At 33.8% G+C, this 18,066-nt stretch overlaps 1 protein-coding gene and 1 non-coding gene across 2 annotated transcripts; both read right to left on the reverse strand.

Moving 5' to 3' along the window:
• Window positions 1-9,505: 9,505 nt before the first annotated feature.
• LOC131609296 (PRA1 family protein A1-like) lies at window positions 9,506-16,083 on the reverse strand. The gene is made up of 8 exons (XM_058880989.1): window positions 15,778-16,083; window positions 15,397-15,437; window positions 15,193-15,271; window positions 13,826-13,912; window positions 13,661-13,749; window positions 13,454-13,525; window positions 13,240-13,369; window positions 9,506-9,833 (listed from the first exon to the last, which is right to left on the reverse strand). Exons 1-7 carry the CDS (start codon window positions 15,933-15,935, stop codon window positions 13,266-13,268), a joined length of 630 nt encoding a protein of 209 aa, XP_058736972.1. The 5' UTR covers window positions 15,936-16,083; the 3' UTR covers window positions 9,506-9,833; window positions 13,240-13,265.
• Window positions 16,084-16,146: 63 nt separating this feature from the next.
• Window positions 16,147-16,220, reverse strand: TRNAV-CAC (transfer RNA valine (anticodon CAC)). The gene has a single exon. It is a non-coding gene; the product is annotated as a tRNA-Val (tRNA).
• Window positions 16,221-18,066: the final 1,846 nt, after the last annotated feature.

Raw genomic sequence — 18,066 nt, forward strand, 5'->3', positions numbered from 1 at the left:
AGCAATTGTGTTACCCTAGTTTAAGTTACCCTTTCACTTTCATGAAAATTGAAAGTCCACCTACTTCCAAGATTCAAATTTAAGGCAAGTTGGAAATTCAAGACAAAATTGAAATTGATTTTCGAATTGAAGTACAAAAGCAGCACCATTAAATTTATCAAGTTGGCACAAACTAGTTCTATGCTAAGCCATTAAAAGTAACCATACAGTGAACAACAAGGAATACTCATTTGAATCTTCAAATTTATGTCAATACATCAAGTTCCTAGACTACAAAAAGAAGGCCTAGTTGATACATAATTCAACTATTAATTTCAAAGTGACACAATCTTCACTTTATGACATTCACATAAGGTTTTTAAGACTACAGAGAGAAGTCCTAGTTGATACATAATCCAACCTTTGATTTCAAAGTGACACAAAGTTCCTAATTGATACATAATCCAACCTTTAATTTTCTCAATCCTCAAGTCACGAAGTCCACCTCTCTCCCTAAAATTTCTCACTCCACCTCTCTCCCTAAATTTTCTCTAACTTCTCACACGTATTAAGCCTTGTGACCCTCAATATATAATTTGGTTTTCATCCAACCGAGGGGATTCGAATTCTGACCTTAATGTTCACTCAGCAAAAAAAAAAACCTACCATTAACATTCTGAAAATACCCTACACTAAAGCCAGTTTCTTCGAGTCTTAATCTGAGTTTCATATTAAGACTCTGACAAAGATTAGCTAAGAACCTCATTCGATTTCAAACAAAAATAACAACAACAACCCAATTTGTAGCAGCACACCCCTTTTTAGCGTTGTGAACATTATATGTGTGTATTCACTACTACGAAAAACACATATAACAATGGTCGCGAAGGACCTATAATAACGGTTGTTGTTAGGTAGAGTGTAGTTGTAAGTGGGTTATTTACAATCACAATCTATTGCTCGTGATAGTAATTTGGATAGCATGCTACATACAACCACGGTTATATTAAACAATTGTTGTTATATGTCTATTAGTAAAATTAAAAAAAATAGTGCAGCACTAGAACAACAACAGAAACAAGAACAACAACAACAAGAAGAAAAACAACAAGAACAACCATAACAACAACAACAACAAGGACCATAACAACAAGAACACCAATAACAAAAAAAGAAGAACAGCAAACATTGCTAACTCGAAACCATATTTTGAAATTTGTTAATAAAAAAAATGATGTTTTTGAGTTTAGTATATGAAAGAAATGATGTTTTCAAGTTTTGTTTAGTAGAGAAATAGAGTGTCGTAAATGAAAGATGATGTTTGGAGGTAGAAGATGAAGTTTGTCTAAGTTGGAAGTTCGTCTAAGTTTTAGGTTTCACGCGGATCACTAATAGAAGTGTCTTGAGCATTGATAATCACTAAATGGATGACCAAGATCTATTTAAGGTTAGTGAAGAAACTCAATAAGCGTGTTACATACAACAGCGGTTGTATTAAATAATTATTGTATGTCTTTTAATAAAATATAAAAAATGCAGGATTCAAACTCATGATCAAACACTACTTTTCACCAATGTTGGAATTGTTGACTGTGGTGAAAAGTTAGCTTAAAAATGAAAATAAAATAAAAGTACCTAATTAAATAAGTTCTATCACGGTGGATGCTTTAGCCGTGGTGAAATAAAATTCGGTTGCGTTACAAAAGGTAATTTTGGTAGTAGTAATTGTGTTGCTGGACTCTTTTATTGTGTTGCTTTTTCGAAAAGTATAATTTTGATTTTTCTTTCAAAAAACATTTGGACGCGTATATTTTTTACGAGACTCATATAGAGTAATTCCTACATGAATCCACTCTATGATTGCTTAACATAAGCTAAATTCGAGTCCCGATTTCAATTGCTTTCCGATCCCTTGGCTTTTTCTTTGGCCTTCTTACAATGAGCTTTGATTGATAAATTAAATTTTGGTTTAGTTAATTAATTTTGTTAATTAAGTTGGTCAGTTTTGCAAATCAATTTTTATTAAATTAGTTAATTAATTTAATTAATTTTTAATTAATTGACTAACTAATTGATCCATTTGTGTTTTTTTATGGACTTGTAATTTAATCACTTTATTTTATCCTCATTCGACAAAATGTACCCTCATTCCCATGGCATTATAATAATTTTACCGTACTTCCTTTTATCTTTGTTTATTACTTTGTATGCTTGTTAATCAAGATTAGGATAGAATAAAGGTAACCATTTTCGAAAAGAACAAAAATAATACTCAATCCAACGTCGAGTCTTTTTCCAAATCAAACTTAAAAATGAATGCAATGCGAAGCTTGATCCACAGTGGATCCTTAAGCAGTGGTGAAATAAAATTCGATGGTGTTACGAAAGGTAATTTTGTAGTAGTGATTGTGTTGCTGGACTTTTTTATCGCGTTGCATTTTCGGAAATTTTGATTTTGATTTATCATTCAAAAAACATTTGGACGCATATATTTTTGACCGGCCTCATATAGAGTGATTCGTACACGAATCCGCTCAATGATTGCTTAACATAGGCTAAAGTCAAGTCCGAATTTTGGTTGCTTTCTGATCCCTTGGCTTTCTCTTTGGCCTTCTTACAATGAGCTCTAATTGATAAATTAAATTTTGCTTTAGTTAATTAATTTTGTTAATTAAAGTTAGTTAGTTTTGCAAATCAATTTTTATTAACTTAGTTAATTGATTTAATTTATTTTTAATTAATTGATTAAATGATTGATCCATTTGTGTATTTTTTTATGGACTTGTAATTTAATCGCTTTATTATATCCTCATTCGACAAAATGTATCATCATTCCCATGCCATTGTAATAAATTTACTGTACTTCCTTTTATCTTTGTTTATTACTTTGTATGCTTGTTAATCAAGATTAGGATAGAATAAAGTTAACCATTTTCAAAAAGAACAAAAATAATACTTGATCCAAAGTCGAGTCTTTTTCCAAATCAAACTCAAAAATGAATGCAATGTGAAGTTTGATCAAACATTAAGTCTTATTTCTCGATTAATCAAATGCTTTCATAATCAAAAATACTTGATCCAATGTCAAGTCTTCTTTTCAAAAACCTTTTTCCAATAAAACTGGAAAATACAGTTGGGACGCTTCTATCCCCTATGTTCCCGAGTATTTGGGTTGTTGGTTGTACCTAGCTTGTGGCCCAATACTTGGATTCCATGCTTCAAAACACATTAAATAAACAAACCGTGTTTCGCCTCATAAAAATCTTTTTGGATGAAAAGGATGGTTATGACGCTTCTATTCCTTCCGTTACCGAGTACTTGGATTGTTGGTTATGCCTAGCTTGTGGCTCGTGTGAGACCTTGAAAACCTTTTCTGAAATGAGTGTGTTTCAGCCATTTCGATGCGAAACAAACAAAGGATTCAGTCTCCAAGAGTGAGCAATAATCAAAAGTTTAAATTCTTGAAATGTCTAACGCGTCATTCTCTAAAAGCAATCAACAAACTCGTGGTTTTCTACCACGAACAACGAATCTTTGATTTCCTCATTGCACTTGAGGGTACCTAGCCACAGGATTTCAACATCTTGGCGAGTGCAATAATAAAAAACCTAAATATCCTTTATTTCTCTTTTTTCGCATAATAAGTAGAATATCGCAAATAATTCACGCTAACACTCATACGCAAAATTAACTAAATGGGTCCCATTAAGTACAACAAATGTGAGGGGTGCTAATAATTTCGCCTTGTATAAGCGACTCTCAAACCCGCTATTGGTTGCGAAGACCATTTCCTTTCTTTAGTGGGTTTTATTTGACATTTTCCATTTCCTTTTTTGAAATAAATAAAGATCAGTGGCAACTCTATTGTATTTCGAGTGTGCGATACGCTTGGGTATTTTTCATGCCACGACAAACGTAACATGGTTGTTAGAATAAGGTTTGATGTTTTTCATATAGTTTCTTTATCTTGTCATATGTCTAGAGCAACCATTATCAAAATATCATTCTTCATGAGATGAAACCTTGAGGGAGGTATAAGCAATATGAACAAGAATATTAGGCTTATTAGGGATGTAGATCATACTTCACATTCCACTGAGAATGCAGTTGATTATGATGTGGTTGTCTTCCATAAAATTTATAGCAGTAAGGTTGAATATGACTACATCGAGCATAGTAGTTACATACTCTCGTAGGCCTATTTTAAAAGTTAGAGCATTGGTAAACCTGTTGGGTAGGTTGTTATGACTTGTCATTGAACATTGTGAACTCTGTTTTTTAAATAGGAGAAACGAACATAGCCTTTCAATTGGATGATTCACCAATATATCTAATTCCCTTCATATCTTTTAATGATTTGCCCATACCTAGAAATTCATCAAGACTCTCAGTTCCATAATTCAACAAGCGAACAAACTTGGTTATGCCATCAAATTTAGAATTGAGAAGTTTAAATTCTTCTTTCAAAACTAAGATAGTGAGCATGAGATGAGTTTTGTCTTGAATAAGAGCTTCAATCCTTTCCTTCTTCTTTTCAGCAACTTGGGATTCTTCAGATCATTTAAGGTATATAGTCTTGTAAGCTTCGGCAAGAGCATCATCAGATATATCATTGTCACTAATATCTTCATTATTACCGGGTAACTCGGAATTTTAGATTTATTTAATGTGAGTGTTGAAAGCCGCAACATTGTTTGCTTGATTAGATTCACTTTCTTCATCTAACTCGTCACTAGAGAAAGTGACAGTGTAGCTTTTTCATTGTTTCCTTATAAAACTTGGCATTCATCCTGAATATGTCCAAGACCTTTGCATTCACAACATGGGATCCCTTTGCCTCTGTAAGATCGGTTGAAGTTTTGTATTTTACCATCTTTTCCTTGATGCTGAAAGTGAACACTTTTGAAACTTTGTTGTAGATTTGTCTTTGACATTGGTAGAAACATTATTCACAAATATCATGTCTAGTCTTTTCATGACCTTGTTCAAGTTCTTAGGAAGCATTGACATAGACTCAATGATATTTTCATCAGCATCAGTTCTAATTGGTTTTCACAATCTTCAGTGTCCACTTTAAATGATGCACCTTTACTCTTTTTCTCGGATTTATCATTAACGGCCATTTCAAAATGAGTAGGGAGCCAACTAGTTCACCTACTTTTATCATGGAGATACTTTTTTCTTCTTCCATGGTTGTGACCTTCATATAACCTCTTTGGTGAATAGATCTAAGGATTTTTCTTACCATTTTTTCAGAGATTTTTTCACCAAGGGAAAATGAGTTGTTAGCAATTTCACAAAGTCAGGCATTGAATTCAAAGATGGTTTAGTCCTGCTTCATATTTATATTTACAAATATTGTTGTGAGAAGTTGAAGTCTTGACATTCGAACTTTGGATGTACCTTCATGTGTAGTTTCAAGAGTTTCACGAGCTTCTTTGGTACTGGTGCAAGTATTGATGATTATAAAAACATTTTTGTCAACTCCATTGTAAATAGAATTAAGTGCCTTCACAGTTTCAGTGTTGTTAGCAATTGTGATCTTTGGAGGAGTTCATCCTTTTATGACTGATTTCCAAGTCTAAGTATCCATTGATTTAAGAAAGGAAACCATATGTACTTTATAATAACCATAGTTCTCACAATCAATAACTGTTGGTCGATTCACAAATCCTCTTTCTTTTGCATTGTCCATCTTGAACAAAATGTAGGGAAATCCTAGAGCTCGCCCAACCAGAATAGGGTGTCAGCTTTGATGCCAATTGAAATTTTGTTAGAATTGTAACAAGATGTCACACACAAATATTGTGACAATATAAATGACAATGTGATGATATAATAGTAAATATTAAATACATAAAGTAAATAAACAAGTTATTGTTAACCCAGTTTGATGCAAAGTCACCTACGTTAGGAGGGCATCAACCCAATTTAAGTAAATTCACTAATAAATATTCAATAGTACACCACAACTCATTTGAACTCCTCGGTATAGTTCCATTTTTCTACACACAAGGGTAGAACCTCTCCTTAAATAGCAACAATAACTAGTATAAAAGCCTAATAGGGCTTTGGCACAATAATGGCTGGTTTCCAAAAAGTGCAAGAAGAATCAATCTCCATAATTCTATATCTTTGAATAAAATCTAAATAAATATAAATTTGAGATAAATAAGAATTCCAAAAAAACTTCATCAAAGGATTCACACGAAAGTGTGCCATCCATAGAGTTCCTTATTGAACCAAAAAGAAAACAAATCTATTTGAGATAAATTCAATCAAACAAAACATGTGGGCGAGAAAACAGCTAGAGACGGGATGTATCACAACATGTCATAATATATTGCTTAACAATTTGCTACAAAATTTGCCAAACAACTACATAAGGTTTAAGAAATTACTTGAGATTGCGAGTGGTTGGGAATAAGAGAGGGATAGAACAATTAAGACAACGAATTTCTACTAATGAAGTAGGCTCAATTCGAATTTGTGATAAAAACAGATGGAGCTCGAAGAAAGAACTTCAATAGAGAAATGGATTCATGAAATAGATTCATGAACCAAATGAATTGAATATGAGTAAAAAATTGTGTTTGTTAACTAAATGAGTTGAACTTGGACTGTGTATAGTTCGACTCGTTAGGTTCATGAGTCAACTTGATTATATATATATATATATATATATATATATATATATATATATATATATATATATATATATATATATATATATATATATATATATATATATATATATGAGAATGGATATATTGACTCCAAAAGTAGGTTTAAAGACTTGCTCCAAATCATCTTAGCCCTTTATTTTTTTAGCTAAATTACCTCCGGGGTCCTTTAGGTTATTTAATTGTAACAAGTTAATCCTTTATGTTTTTTTCGCTACATGGGGTCTTTTATGTTAACTAACGTCCCACCGTTGACCTTTTTCCCAAACTCATTTTCAAAAAAGCTGAAGTGGCACTAATGGTAATGATATGTCACTTAACATAGATCAGAGACCATCATTGAATCATATAATAAAAAATTTAGAATTTTTTAGTACATAACAATATTTTTAAACTAATTAAAATGCACGCAAAAGAAGAAATTAAAGAAAAATAGTAAAACAGAAAATAAAATTCTCATAAAATTAAACGAAGTATAAAATGAGAAGAAATATTTTTAGGAATTTTTTCGTAATTTTTGGACAAAAACAGATTTAATATAAATTTTAGAAGTTAAAATAAAATTAATAAAACAAAATAAAGCAAAAAAAATGCTAACGGTGCAAACGCTAGCTAACATAAATGGACACACTAGTAGAATTATCAATTAGTTTACTCCACATGTATTTTTATCAATAACTATTTCCTCATCACACCAAAAAAAAATCTATTTTTTCTTTTTTTGAAAAATATAATTTTAGTGTTACTTTTTCATAAGCAATTATTGTTTTATTATCTTGATTTATTAGACAGACACTATCAAATGAGGATCAGTTTTAAACTTGCTCTAAAAGATTGGAATAGAAGTTACCTAACCAATATTCTTCTCGATGAAACTATATTGTATTGTGTGTGAAGAAAGTGCTCGCTCCAAAGTGACAAGCAAAGATGGATTCGTATATAAATTTAATTAATTAACAAGTTTCAATTAGGTTATATTAACTACATCTTAATGACAACTATAAACTTATAGAAAAGGAGGTAAAAATTTTGGGGAAAAAAACAAATTAAATTCTACAATTAGCTTTCTATGTTTATATAAATGAATAAAAACATTGTAAAAATATGTACATCAAGTATATATATCCCAACCATTTGAATTACCTACCACCCAAAAAATTAAATGATGAAAAACATCATACACAACCATGGCCACCACCGTCGCAAGTGCATCCACCGCTGCCGGAGATAATATCACCGCCTTGTTGCGGTTTGGTGCTTAGGCAACAACATAGAATAGCCACCAACAACATGAATCCCCATACTGAAACCAAAGCTTGTACCCAACTCAAGTATTTCTCCATTCACTTTTTCTCACATGTATATTATCCTATGTCTGATTTTGATCTTCAGCTCCTTTCATTGCGTATAATATATATACCATAATCAATTATGAGTATTATGATAGATCTTTGCTCTTTAGGGGAAAGAGAATAATGGAATCAATTGGGATGTTCTGGTGAGATATGGTGTGGCACATGGTGTGAGCTTGAAAGAGTGCAAAACAACACAGGGCCAACCTGTGATTTTTATGGTTACGCACACCCTAGCGGAGCAAATGCTCTTCCACCTCTTATAATCCTTTAAAGGCTAAAGCAAAGAGTAATAAATTAGTTTCGCTTTCCTTAATAAAAGTTTCTTTTTATGTGGCATAAATGCTTACAACAGGAATCTTGTCGTTTTCTTTTTTGAAAAAAACAATAGGCAATCGTCCCTTTGAAGGCTAAAGGCGTTACAACATAAATATATGCAAGTGAACAATAGAGATATGAAAATCACTTTTATATTTATTTAAAAAAACATTTATTCCTTCCTGTTAAATCAACAGTTCAATTAGTGTGAAAGATCGCGGATTTGAATAGGAGACAAATGGAGACATTTCATTTATTCACTATTCACTTTTAAAAGGTGAATTTTCAACCCTTAGACTATTTGATAAAAAATTACTTTTGTTGTACCAAAAAAACCTGTCGGAAAAAGAACTAAAATAATGATTTAATGAGCAGCTTAGAATGCAAATCAACTCACAGAATGCAAATCAACTCATACATTTAAAGGTCCTTCATCTTATAGTCATGGACCCTTATAATTCAACCCTAACAAGTACCAAAATTCCCAGTTTATCAACTAATAACTCGTAAGCAGCACAAAAGGTGCTAAAAGAAAGTAGAACGATGTCACTTGACAAACATGAGGGCAAGTTTGCCACACCCCCAACTAAAATTCTAAGTCCCACTAATTGACTAACCATGTCTCTTTCATTAAAGGGACCGATTCACTCCCGACTCCACTGTCAAGTCAAGACCAGATTGAACAAAAAACTGGTCTAACCAAAGAAGAGACCAGAGCTATAAATATATAATAACTCAATAATCAACCCGATCATACCATGTTCACATAGAATCCTAGGAGCCCTGCCCTATAGGTTGAATGCCAACAAAAGAAAGCCCTACACTGCCTCACATTTGAAAAGATATAGCAATATTTTTATTAAACTAATTTATGCTATAATTCAGTTAATGAAATCTCTTAATTGCATATAGTGAAATCAATGGTTTTTTTTTAGGCAATGCTTTAGGAAAAGACTGTAACTTAGACTTTGGAGGAGAATTATATAAATAATGAAAGACTTAAAACACCTTTTCTATTACAAGTTATTTTGGTGTCCATAGCTACCTTTATACCACCTTAATATGAGTGGGGCATGGCAACTTTGTTATACTTCCCTCTTTCCCTTATGAACCTCACCACAACCGAAGTCAACATATGCAATGTAAGAACTGATATTGCTTCAGAAACATGGATAATCCAAGGCAATCAACCATATTTGTAATCTTTACTAAAACAGAAATCAAAGTACCAAATAAGAACCGTAAAGGTAATTGAAAGTATCTTTGCCTATTTCTCACAGCAGTAAAGAATTCTGAAAACTAGTAATGGTGACAATTCCTATGTTACAGGATGTATCAATATTCCAATGCTTCCACTAAGATATAATAAACAATGAAAACAGTGTACTTTACAAAAACACCATCTGAAATTTACAATCTGTTGGACAGTTGGCAGCCTCCCTGGAAAATTCCAATCCAATCAAACGAAAATGTTCCCATTAAAACGCAGCATACGGCATACCTAAAATAATATTTATACCACATCAGTTTAGTGCAATTCATGCTGGGATTACGGAACAACTATAAAAGAGGTGCCAGGATATAGAAATCTACAAGACAGAATGTGATGTTTCCCCATAATCAAGTGTATAATAGAGTTCGTCATAATCTTACTCAAAAATGCCACCACAAAAAAGAAAATATACGTTATTATGTTGTTACAACCCAAAATAAAATGGAGTGGGCCATAGTCCCAAACAAAAAAATGGATGAAATCCAAGTGTGTGAAGTCACAGAAATCTAAATCAAGCCAAAAGAAATCTACTTTTTCAAGTTTACGGATCACATAAATAAGCCAAATGTCATACTCATTAAACCCGATCCCGCCTTCACTCACCAACTAGAATAGTTTACTGGGCAAAAGTTAAACAGAAATGATGAATGATGGATACAAATGGAAAGGAAATCACACTTTCACTCAACTTAAATGTGCATTCTTCAATGGATCAAAAAATCATTTATAACTTATTCCAACACTGCTAAATACTAAGCATATTTTTAAAATTTAAAACAATTCATAAAACCTACAGATGGGAGAAACACAATGATAGAATGTAAGAGAATATTTTTATAAATTGGGAGTGAAAATGACAGGTTCCTTATCTATACAGCCATAGGTCCAATTGTTCAAATGCCCACTTAAGTGAGAAACTAGCGAATGGGGAAGAATCATTTACATGGGCAAAAGAGAAAGTTGAGTTTGTTATAGGATGCAGAGTAGAATAATATGGCATTTTCAGTATCTTTTATATTAAGAACCGTATTATGGGGTGGGCAGAGTGAGAATTATTTCACCTGAGGAGCTAGGCTCTGGGATTATAGGGGAACTCTTGTAAAATATTTCTTACTTTTTTTATTAATAATAAAATTTCGGTATTGTCCTGAATTTAGGTTCCTATCAATTGGTCCGACCTGTCGGATCTTAGGGCAGAGTCAGTATTACTAGAGATGGGAGAATCGTACACAATTGGTTCATGAATTAAGAAACTACAAGATTTAAGAAGGACAGATCCTGTTGGATGGATCATGAGGGCTTAAAGGTTCTTTGAGAAGAACGAAACTTGCACCTGCGATAAACTCCAGTGGTCATTCATAAGAATGGAAGGAGTATCTATGATATGGTTTCACTGCACGGACACCTTTAGGAGTAGGCGTGCTGGGGTGACTGGTACTCATCGATGTCTAACACGTGTTGGTGGCCAACATGCGTTGACACTTGTACGACACTTGTCAGAAAACACAAACAAGTGTCCTTAAAAAATGGTTTAATTCTTTACTTCAACACTCTTTAAATCGGTCTCACATTAGTACAACACTCATACAGCACATGTTAGACAATTCAAACAATTATTTCAAAAAAAAAAATTGTTTTTCTTTGCTTCAAACACACTACTTTTTTTGACAAATCTAACATAAAGGGTTAATCATATACTGAAGCAATGTTATCGATGAAGATGAAGAATTAAAGACATTAATTTTGATTAGAATATTTTTAACTCTTTTAAATATAGATGAATAAATGAAGGTCAAATACTAACTATCATATATGTAACAGTGTCGGTCTCCAATATTTTTTACATTATCGGAGACAGAGTGTCCGTATGGTGTCATGTCCCGGTATCTATGTCACAGTCCGTGCTTCATAGGCCAAATTTAATACAAAAAGGGAGTCCTCTTCCACTGCTTTGATCGAGAGATTCAGGGTGATTCATGGTGATTCGTGGTAGAGGTCATGCTGAAAGGACGATTATTCACCATCTCTGTTCCGGTGAATATGCAGGCAGATCAAGTATGTATCAAAACTCTTGCACCACATGGGAAGGTTCTAGAGAAAATAGGCGGAAAATGGATAAAACACAAAAATGGGGGTTTATTTGATCTAATGCATCAAAGCTCAAATGGATCTGGTATTTAAGTCTAAGCCCATAGCACTTCCATCACTCACTGTCTGTTTATCTTCCAACCGCAATGGATTGCACTAATCTCGTGCCATGCATGCCTGGGGTCCAGCTGTGGTATTGTTCTGCTGATACCAATGGAAGCAACCATGCGGCGGGAAGGTATGAATCAGCCAAGTTGTTGTGTGTTTTAACTAGAAAGAGTTATGTAGCGGATTGGATTCTAGAAAAAGAGGAAGGAGTAGTGAGGATATTTTGCAAGGTGGGTCTAATTCTAAATATTATGGACCAACAAAGGATCCATGCCCAAAGGATTGATAGAAAGAATCCCAACAATTTTCTTCCAAAGGAATTTTGAAGTTCTCATGAGATGATCCAACCTGTAGCATTCTCCAATCTGGTGCATGAATTGAAAAGAAACCAAAGGTTCCTTTCGAAGAATGGAAGGGGAAACCTAGATATTTTCTTTGTTTAAGAGGGAGGAGAGGAGAGGAAAATGAAACTAATTTACTATAATAGCCTTGTAAAGTTGTAATAGTGAATATCTTTTAATGCCCAGTTCTACAAAGTAGTTGCAAATGATGGAGGGTATCAGACAATGGAGAGTGTCGGACAGAAGTAGTTGTGGTGGGGATGATCTATGGTGAAGGGTACCAAGTGGTTGTGGCAATGATGAACACTATAGGGTGAGTGGTATTGATGGTTGAGGGTACCAAGCAGTAACAGAGGCAATGGAAGGTACCCGATTGAATGACATTGGTGGAGGGTGCCTAGCAGCAGAGGTGGTGAAGGAGTGATGATTGCTGAGCGGACAGTGGTGGTGGTTGAGGGTGTGTACCAAGCAACATAGGCAATGGATGATGCTGAATAGCAACAACAACGGTGAAGGGTTCCAAGCTATGATAGTGGAGGGTATCAGGCAATGGCATTGGCAGCAATGATAGACTAAAGGATTGTTAGCAGCAGCAGTAAGTGCCAAAAGGAAATAACGGAAGGTGCTCAATTCTGGTGGTGGTGGTGGTGGAGGTACTGTGCAGCAGTAGTAGAGGTTGCCTGAAAGCAGTATGTATGTTGGTGTTTAGCAGTAGCAACAATTGAAGGTGCCTAACAGTGGCAAATATGTAGGAAGGTAGACGGTAGTTTTGGATTCCTACATATTTTAGTCAGTATACTTAAAATATTTAAATTCATTTCTCTCCTCCCAAATCCTTCTAGTATTAGAGGGTAGCCAAAATTAAGGAAAAGACATTTGGCAATCTCCACTCCCTCCTCCCCTTTGGCTTCCAATTCCCCTGAACGAAATACTATGGCACATTTCAATCAGATGCCTATCACTCTATAAGTCTATGACATATATATCTACTCAATCATTTCAACATACCAATGGATTTTACAAATTGTGCATAAGCAAAAGAATTATCAAGAAATAGCATATGAATATATATAAATGTTATGGAAGAAAGCACTCACATCCGGTCCAGCAAATTTTATGTGAACTACAGCTCGCTGTAATTGCGCCATACAGCACGAAATTCTTCACGGAATGTGTTTAGACGTGCTTTCAGGTTAGGTGTTCTAAAGCTTGCATGCAGGATGGTAGCTGAAGAAGCGAGAAAAAACAATTTAAAAACAAGAATAAAAAGGCTAAACAATATTAAGATTAAATTTCTCAAAATGCAATTACCAAGGAGACCAATAGCAAGCGCCCATAAAACAGTCAGGAGACCAGCCGAAACAAACCAAAGAAAGAAACTTGCTGCAAAAAGGGGGTAAGGAGCACTGATGTCAAAAAAATTGAAAAGTATAGCATTGGGCGAATATCCAAAAATATTTAACATGGCGAAAGAGTTATTAATGAGAAAAATTGTAACTGTTTCACAGACTGATTTACCAGAAGAAAATATCAAGACAAACACCCAACGAGGCCGGCCACAAATATAAATTGCTCTCTTAGCTGATGGACGTCCACGAATAACAGGCCTGGAATTCAAATAATTACTAAAGATACAGAAAAATCCAAAGGTCCACAAATACAATAACAGTCAAACATACTTACGTAAGCGGGGGTCTCATTTTGGCAGCTAAATGAGGTGAAAATTGCCTAACTGTTCTTGTCACCTTCTCACTAAAGGTACCTGCAAAGCTGCAGAAAGAAACCCATTAGATTGATGTGGAATAAATATAGAAACAGGGACCAATTCGGAAACTAAATGAAGACATTGTATATCAAATCTTGTCATACTCATCAATTCCCTGGATTTCATAAATTGTCTGTACTGTAGAACTGGAAAATATAATTGTCTAATAGCCCATGTCATCGGAGTAAAACTTTTAGGCAGCTTATTATATTCAGCAGCTGTATCATAAACTTTTGGAGTTCTTTTGTCCTCTTTTTGGTAACCATGTTAATATCACAACCATGTATAAATGATTTCACGTCGATACTTTTCCCCTTTAAATAAGAAACTAGTGGACTAATAGTAAGAGGATATAAATACTCTATATCAAGTCAAGGGCAAGAGTATTAATATAGTTGGTTCCAGTACACATACACAATTTATAATCTAAAATACTTGAGCCTTATTACCTAAACTTGATCAAAGCCCTCCATTTTCCATCATAAATACATTTCCCATATTTCAGACTAAAATGTATTGGTTTGTTTATTTTCGCTCATCCCTTTTAAAAGATGAAAAACTTGTATTTTCCATAAGAATCAAGGTAAAAAATACTATGTTGACAACTTTTTAAATAAAAAAAGTTGTTATCCTGTTACAAAGCTCAAAGTAAAACTAAACTACCATGTGACTCGTATCATTTAGTTTCATGACAGGATTCATTATAGGGTTTGGTTCTACAATTATAGTAAATATATATCATATACAAAACAAAAACATACCAACATTTTTCTAGGTTATCTAAGAAGCCTGTTTAAGCATAAAGTTACACTATGCACACAGCATATAGTACTCGGCATTCAGCAAAAGGCAGCACAACACTTTCTAAACACGGCAACCCCCACAAAATATGACACTTTCTTAACACGGCAACCTTTATCCCCCCTCACATTTCTAAAAAAACCACACATGACTCTCGAAAGTACACATCCAGACAGCCCAAAAACTGCCTTAGTCCGGATGTGCACATCCAGACAGCACAGAAACTTCGTTTTTTCGCGAAGTGCTTATGGGGTGGGTAAATTTCCTCCCTACTCCCTTAAAAGTTGAAGCATAAGTCAGCTTTGTTGCACAAAAAAAAAATCAGATTAACATCACACAAACTGGCATCAAATTCCTAAAGTTCTTAACTGATGTAAAACATGCACGCTTAAATAGCACAAAGAACTGAACCTTCAGACCAAGATAAATTGTAAGCCAAATAATCTAATATATAAACACTAAACAACATACAAACACTGTTTACCTGTCATTTAGAAAGGCTATGCTTAGTGCTGTAAGAAGTGCAGCCACAATAGCAAGCGGCCTCCGAAGAAACCCCAATACTGCAAAATTCAATATATAGGTAATCAGACTATAAGGCAAAACACAGCAAAAAACATGAAAACAAAAAAAAAAAAAAAAATCTGAACAAATAAACACATAAAAACTACACATCACGCTCACTTACTGAGAACAGAAACAATCAAAATGAAATAGTTGGTCCTGTAGCTGCAAATACAACCATAAATAACCATAGTTACTTTCAAACCCTAAAAAACTTCACTACAGTTATAACTTCACAATTCAGAAAACAATAACAAGGAATTCCCCAAATACTACTTAATTAGAATCATCTACACAAAATAAAATCAAACAAATCATTTTCCGTTATAGCAGATGTATACAGTGAAATGAAAATTGTAAAAGCTCAATAAGTTGATCATCATCATACAAAAATCAGTAAAACAAAGCACATGCAAAAACCTAAAAATTAATCGTAGAAATAATCTCATTCGATTCAAATTGCAAGAGAAGTGAAAAACGAGAACGAAGGAAAAAGGATTGGTACTAGTAGAGATTGCATTTGAGGCGGCTGTTCCATTTGGAGGAAGATCGCGGAACGGTGAATCGGGAGAAGAATTCGGAGAGAGGACGCGGCGGCGATGACCAATCGACTTCACGGAGAGCGTCGACGAGATCTTCAGCGGTAACGTTTCCCCAATCCATTGATTTAGGAGAGAAACTTCGATGATTGAAAATGGAAGAAAGGAATATGAAGTGAAATAAACGATGGTATTGGAAAGGGAAGAAGGAAAGTGAATAAGTGAAAGTGAAGAAAAGGGAAAAGAAAGTGGTGTTGCGTTTTGGTTATGACTTTTCTTTGGTATAAGGATAAGGGTAAAATGGTAAAAATAAAGAATTAATTAGGAAAAGGATTTGTCTGAGCCCGGGTTCGAACCGGGGACCTCTAGTGTGTGAGACTAGCGTGATAACCGACTACACCACCCAGACATTGTTGAGTTGATGAAAGATTTTTGCATAAAATAATAAATTACTGTAATACATTATTATTCAACTAATAATTGTTTTCTTTTTCTTGTTTTCTCTTTTCTTTGACTATAAAATCAAATTATATAACGCAGGTCATGTTGTCCACACAATTACTACTACCTAAAAATAATTGAGTTTGGGGGACAGTTGATACCCTTTTATTTTGAAATGTATCGATCAAAATTATTCATGTATAAGATTATTTGCTATTTCATGTAGTGATTGATATTTTTTTTTATTATACATTAAATTTGTTAATTATAAATGTATTTTCTTAGACAACTACATTTTTCAAAAAAAATTATTTCTTCCAAGTTTATTTCTCTCTATGTTAGTTTTTTTTTTAATTCCATGTTATGCATTCTTCAAACTATTTGTTTTCTTTTCTTAATTGTTGAAGTTTTTTAATATGATTCTCAATTTCACATCGGAGGAGATAGTTGATAGTCTTTCATTTACTTTTAATAAATAAATAAATTGATTTTTTTTTCATTTTTCACTATTTAACATGAAAAAATAGTTTAGAAATTGATTGTCTAAATTTTTTGCAATCTGATTCAAAATATTAGTAGTTTATATACGCATTGTTGGAACATGTGGAACTCTTAGGATTTCAAGAAAATTAAATATGAAACCCATTTTGTCACCCTGTACAGATTGTATTGAATTGCAACATCATTGTATATTTCTAGGCAACCAATACCCAATCCCAAAACATACACCCAAGCCCAAAACATACAATGTTATACTTTGACCTAACAATTATATGATGTATTCTGTCAAATACAGCCGACTCTACAGCTACTTCGACTAGGTTGCACAACCTTGTCAAACACTAACTACTTCATGAAACCATAACACACCTCTTAATTCATGTTTTTAAGACTTTTAATCCCGATGTTTCTTCAACTCATCAAACTTGACTTTCTTCATGGGTTTGGTGAGTATATCAGCTAGCTCTGGGTCTGACCTACAATGCTCAAGTTCAATCTTTCCATTATTTTCTTGATCCCTAAGAAAATGATACCCCATCTCTATGTGTTTACTTCAACCATGACACATAGCATGATTGATTAGGTTGATGGTTGGCTTGTTATCAACAAATAACTTCATTTTCTTAAGTTCCATGATATTGGACTCTTCTTGCAACACCTTTATCCATACTGCTTGACATGATGCATACGATGCAGTCACGAACTCAACTTCACATGATGACAAAGCTAAGTTGTTTTGCTTCTTTGAGCTACAAGAGATTTGAGTGCCTCCTATCATGGATATGTAGCCTGTAGTACTCTTCTTCCCGTCTTGATCTCCACTAAAATATGAATTAGTGTAACAATGTACTTCTGCATTTGTGCCAGTATTCTTCTGTTTCGGCATCAGCACACCATGATTGATGGTACCTTTTATGTATATCAGCACCCTTTTAACTGCAATGAGATGACACTTTTGAGGTTTCTCCATGAATTTACTCAATAATCCGACACTTTGAAAAATATCTAGCCTGGTGTTCCAAAGATACCTCAAGGATCAAATGATTTGTTTGTACAGTGTTACACTTACGAACTCATCATTTGTATCCTTCTTCAACTTTGATCCAGTTTCTAATGGCGTGGCGGTTGTATTATAGTTGCTCATATTGAACATTTTCAAGATGTCTTGAACATACTTCTTTTGGTGCAAGAACACTTATTCACCAGTGTTTTTGAACTCCATCTCTAAGAAATATGACAACTTCGCTAGGTTAAACATTTCAAACTCCTGCATCAACTTCGACTTAACTTTTCTTATCTTTGTTTCATCTGCA

The sequence above is a fragment of the Vicia villosa genome, linkage group LG6 (assembly GCF_029867415.1).
Source record: "Vicia villosa cultivar HV-30 ecotype Madison, WI linkage group LG6, Vvil1.0, whole genome shotgun sequence".
Classification (NCBI taxonomy): Eukaryota; Viridiplantae; Streptophyta; class Magnoliopsida; order Fabales; family Fabaceae; genus Vicia; species Vicia villosa.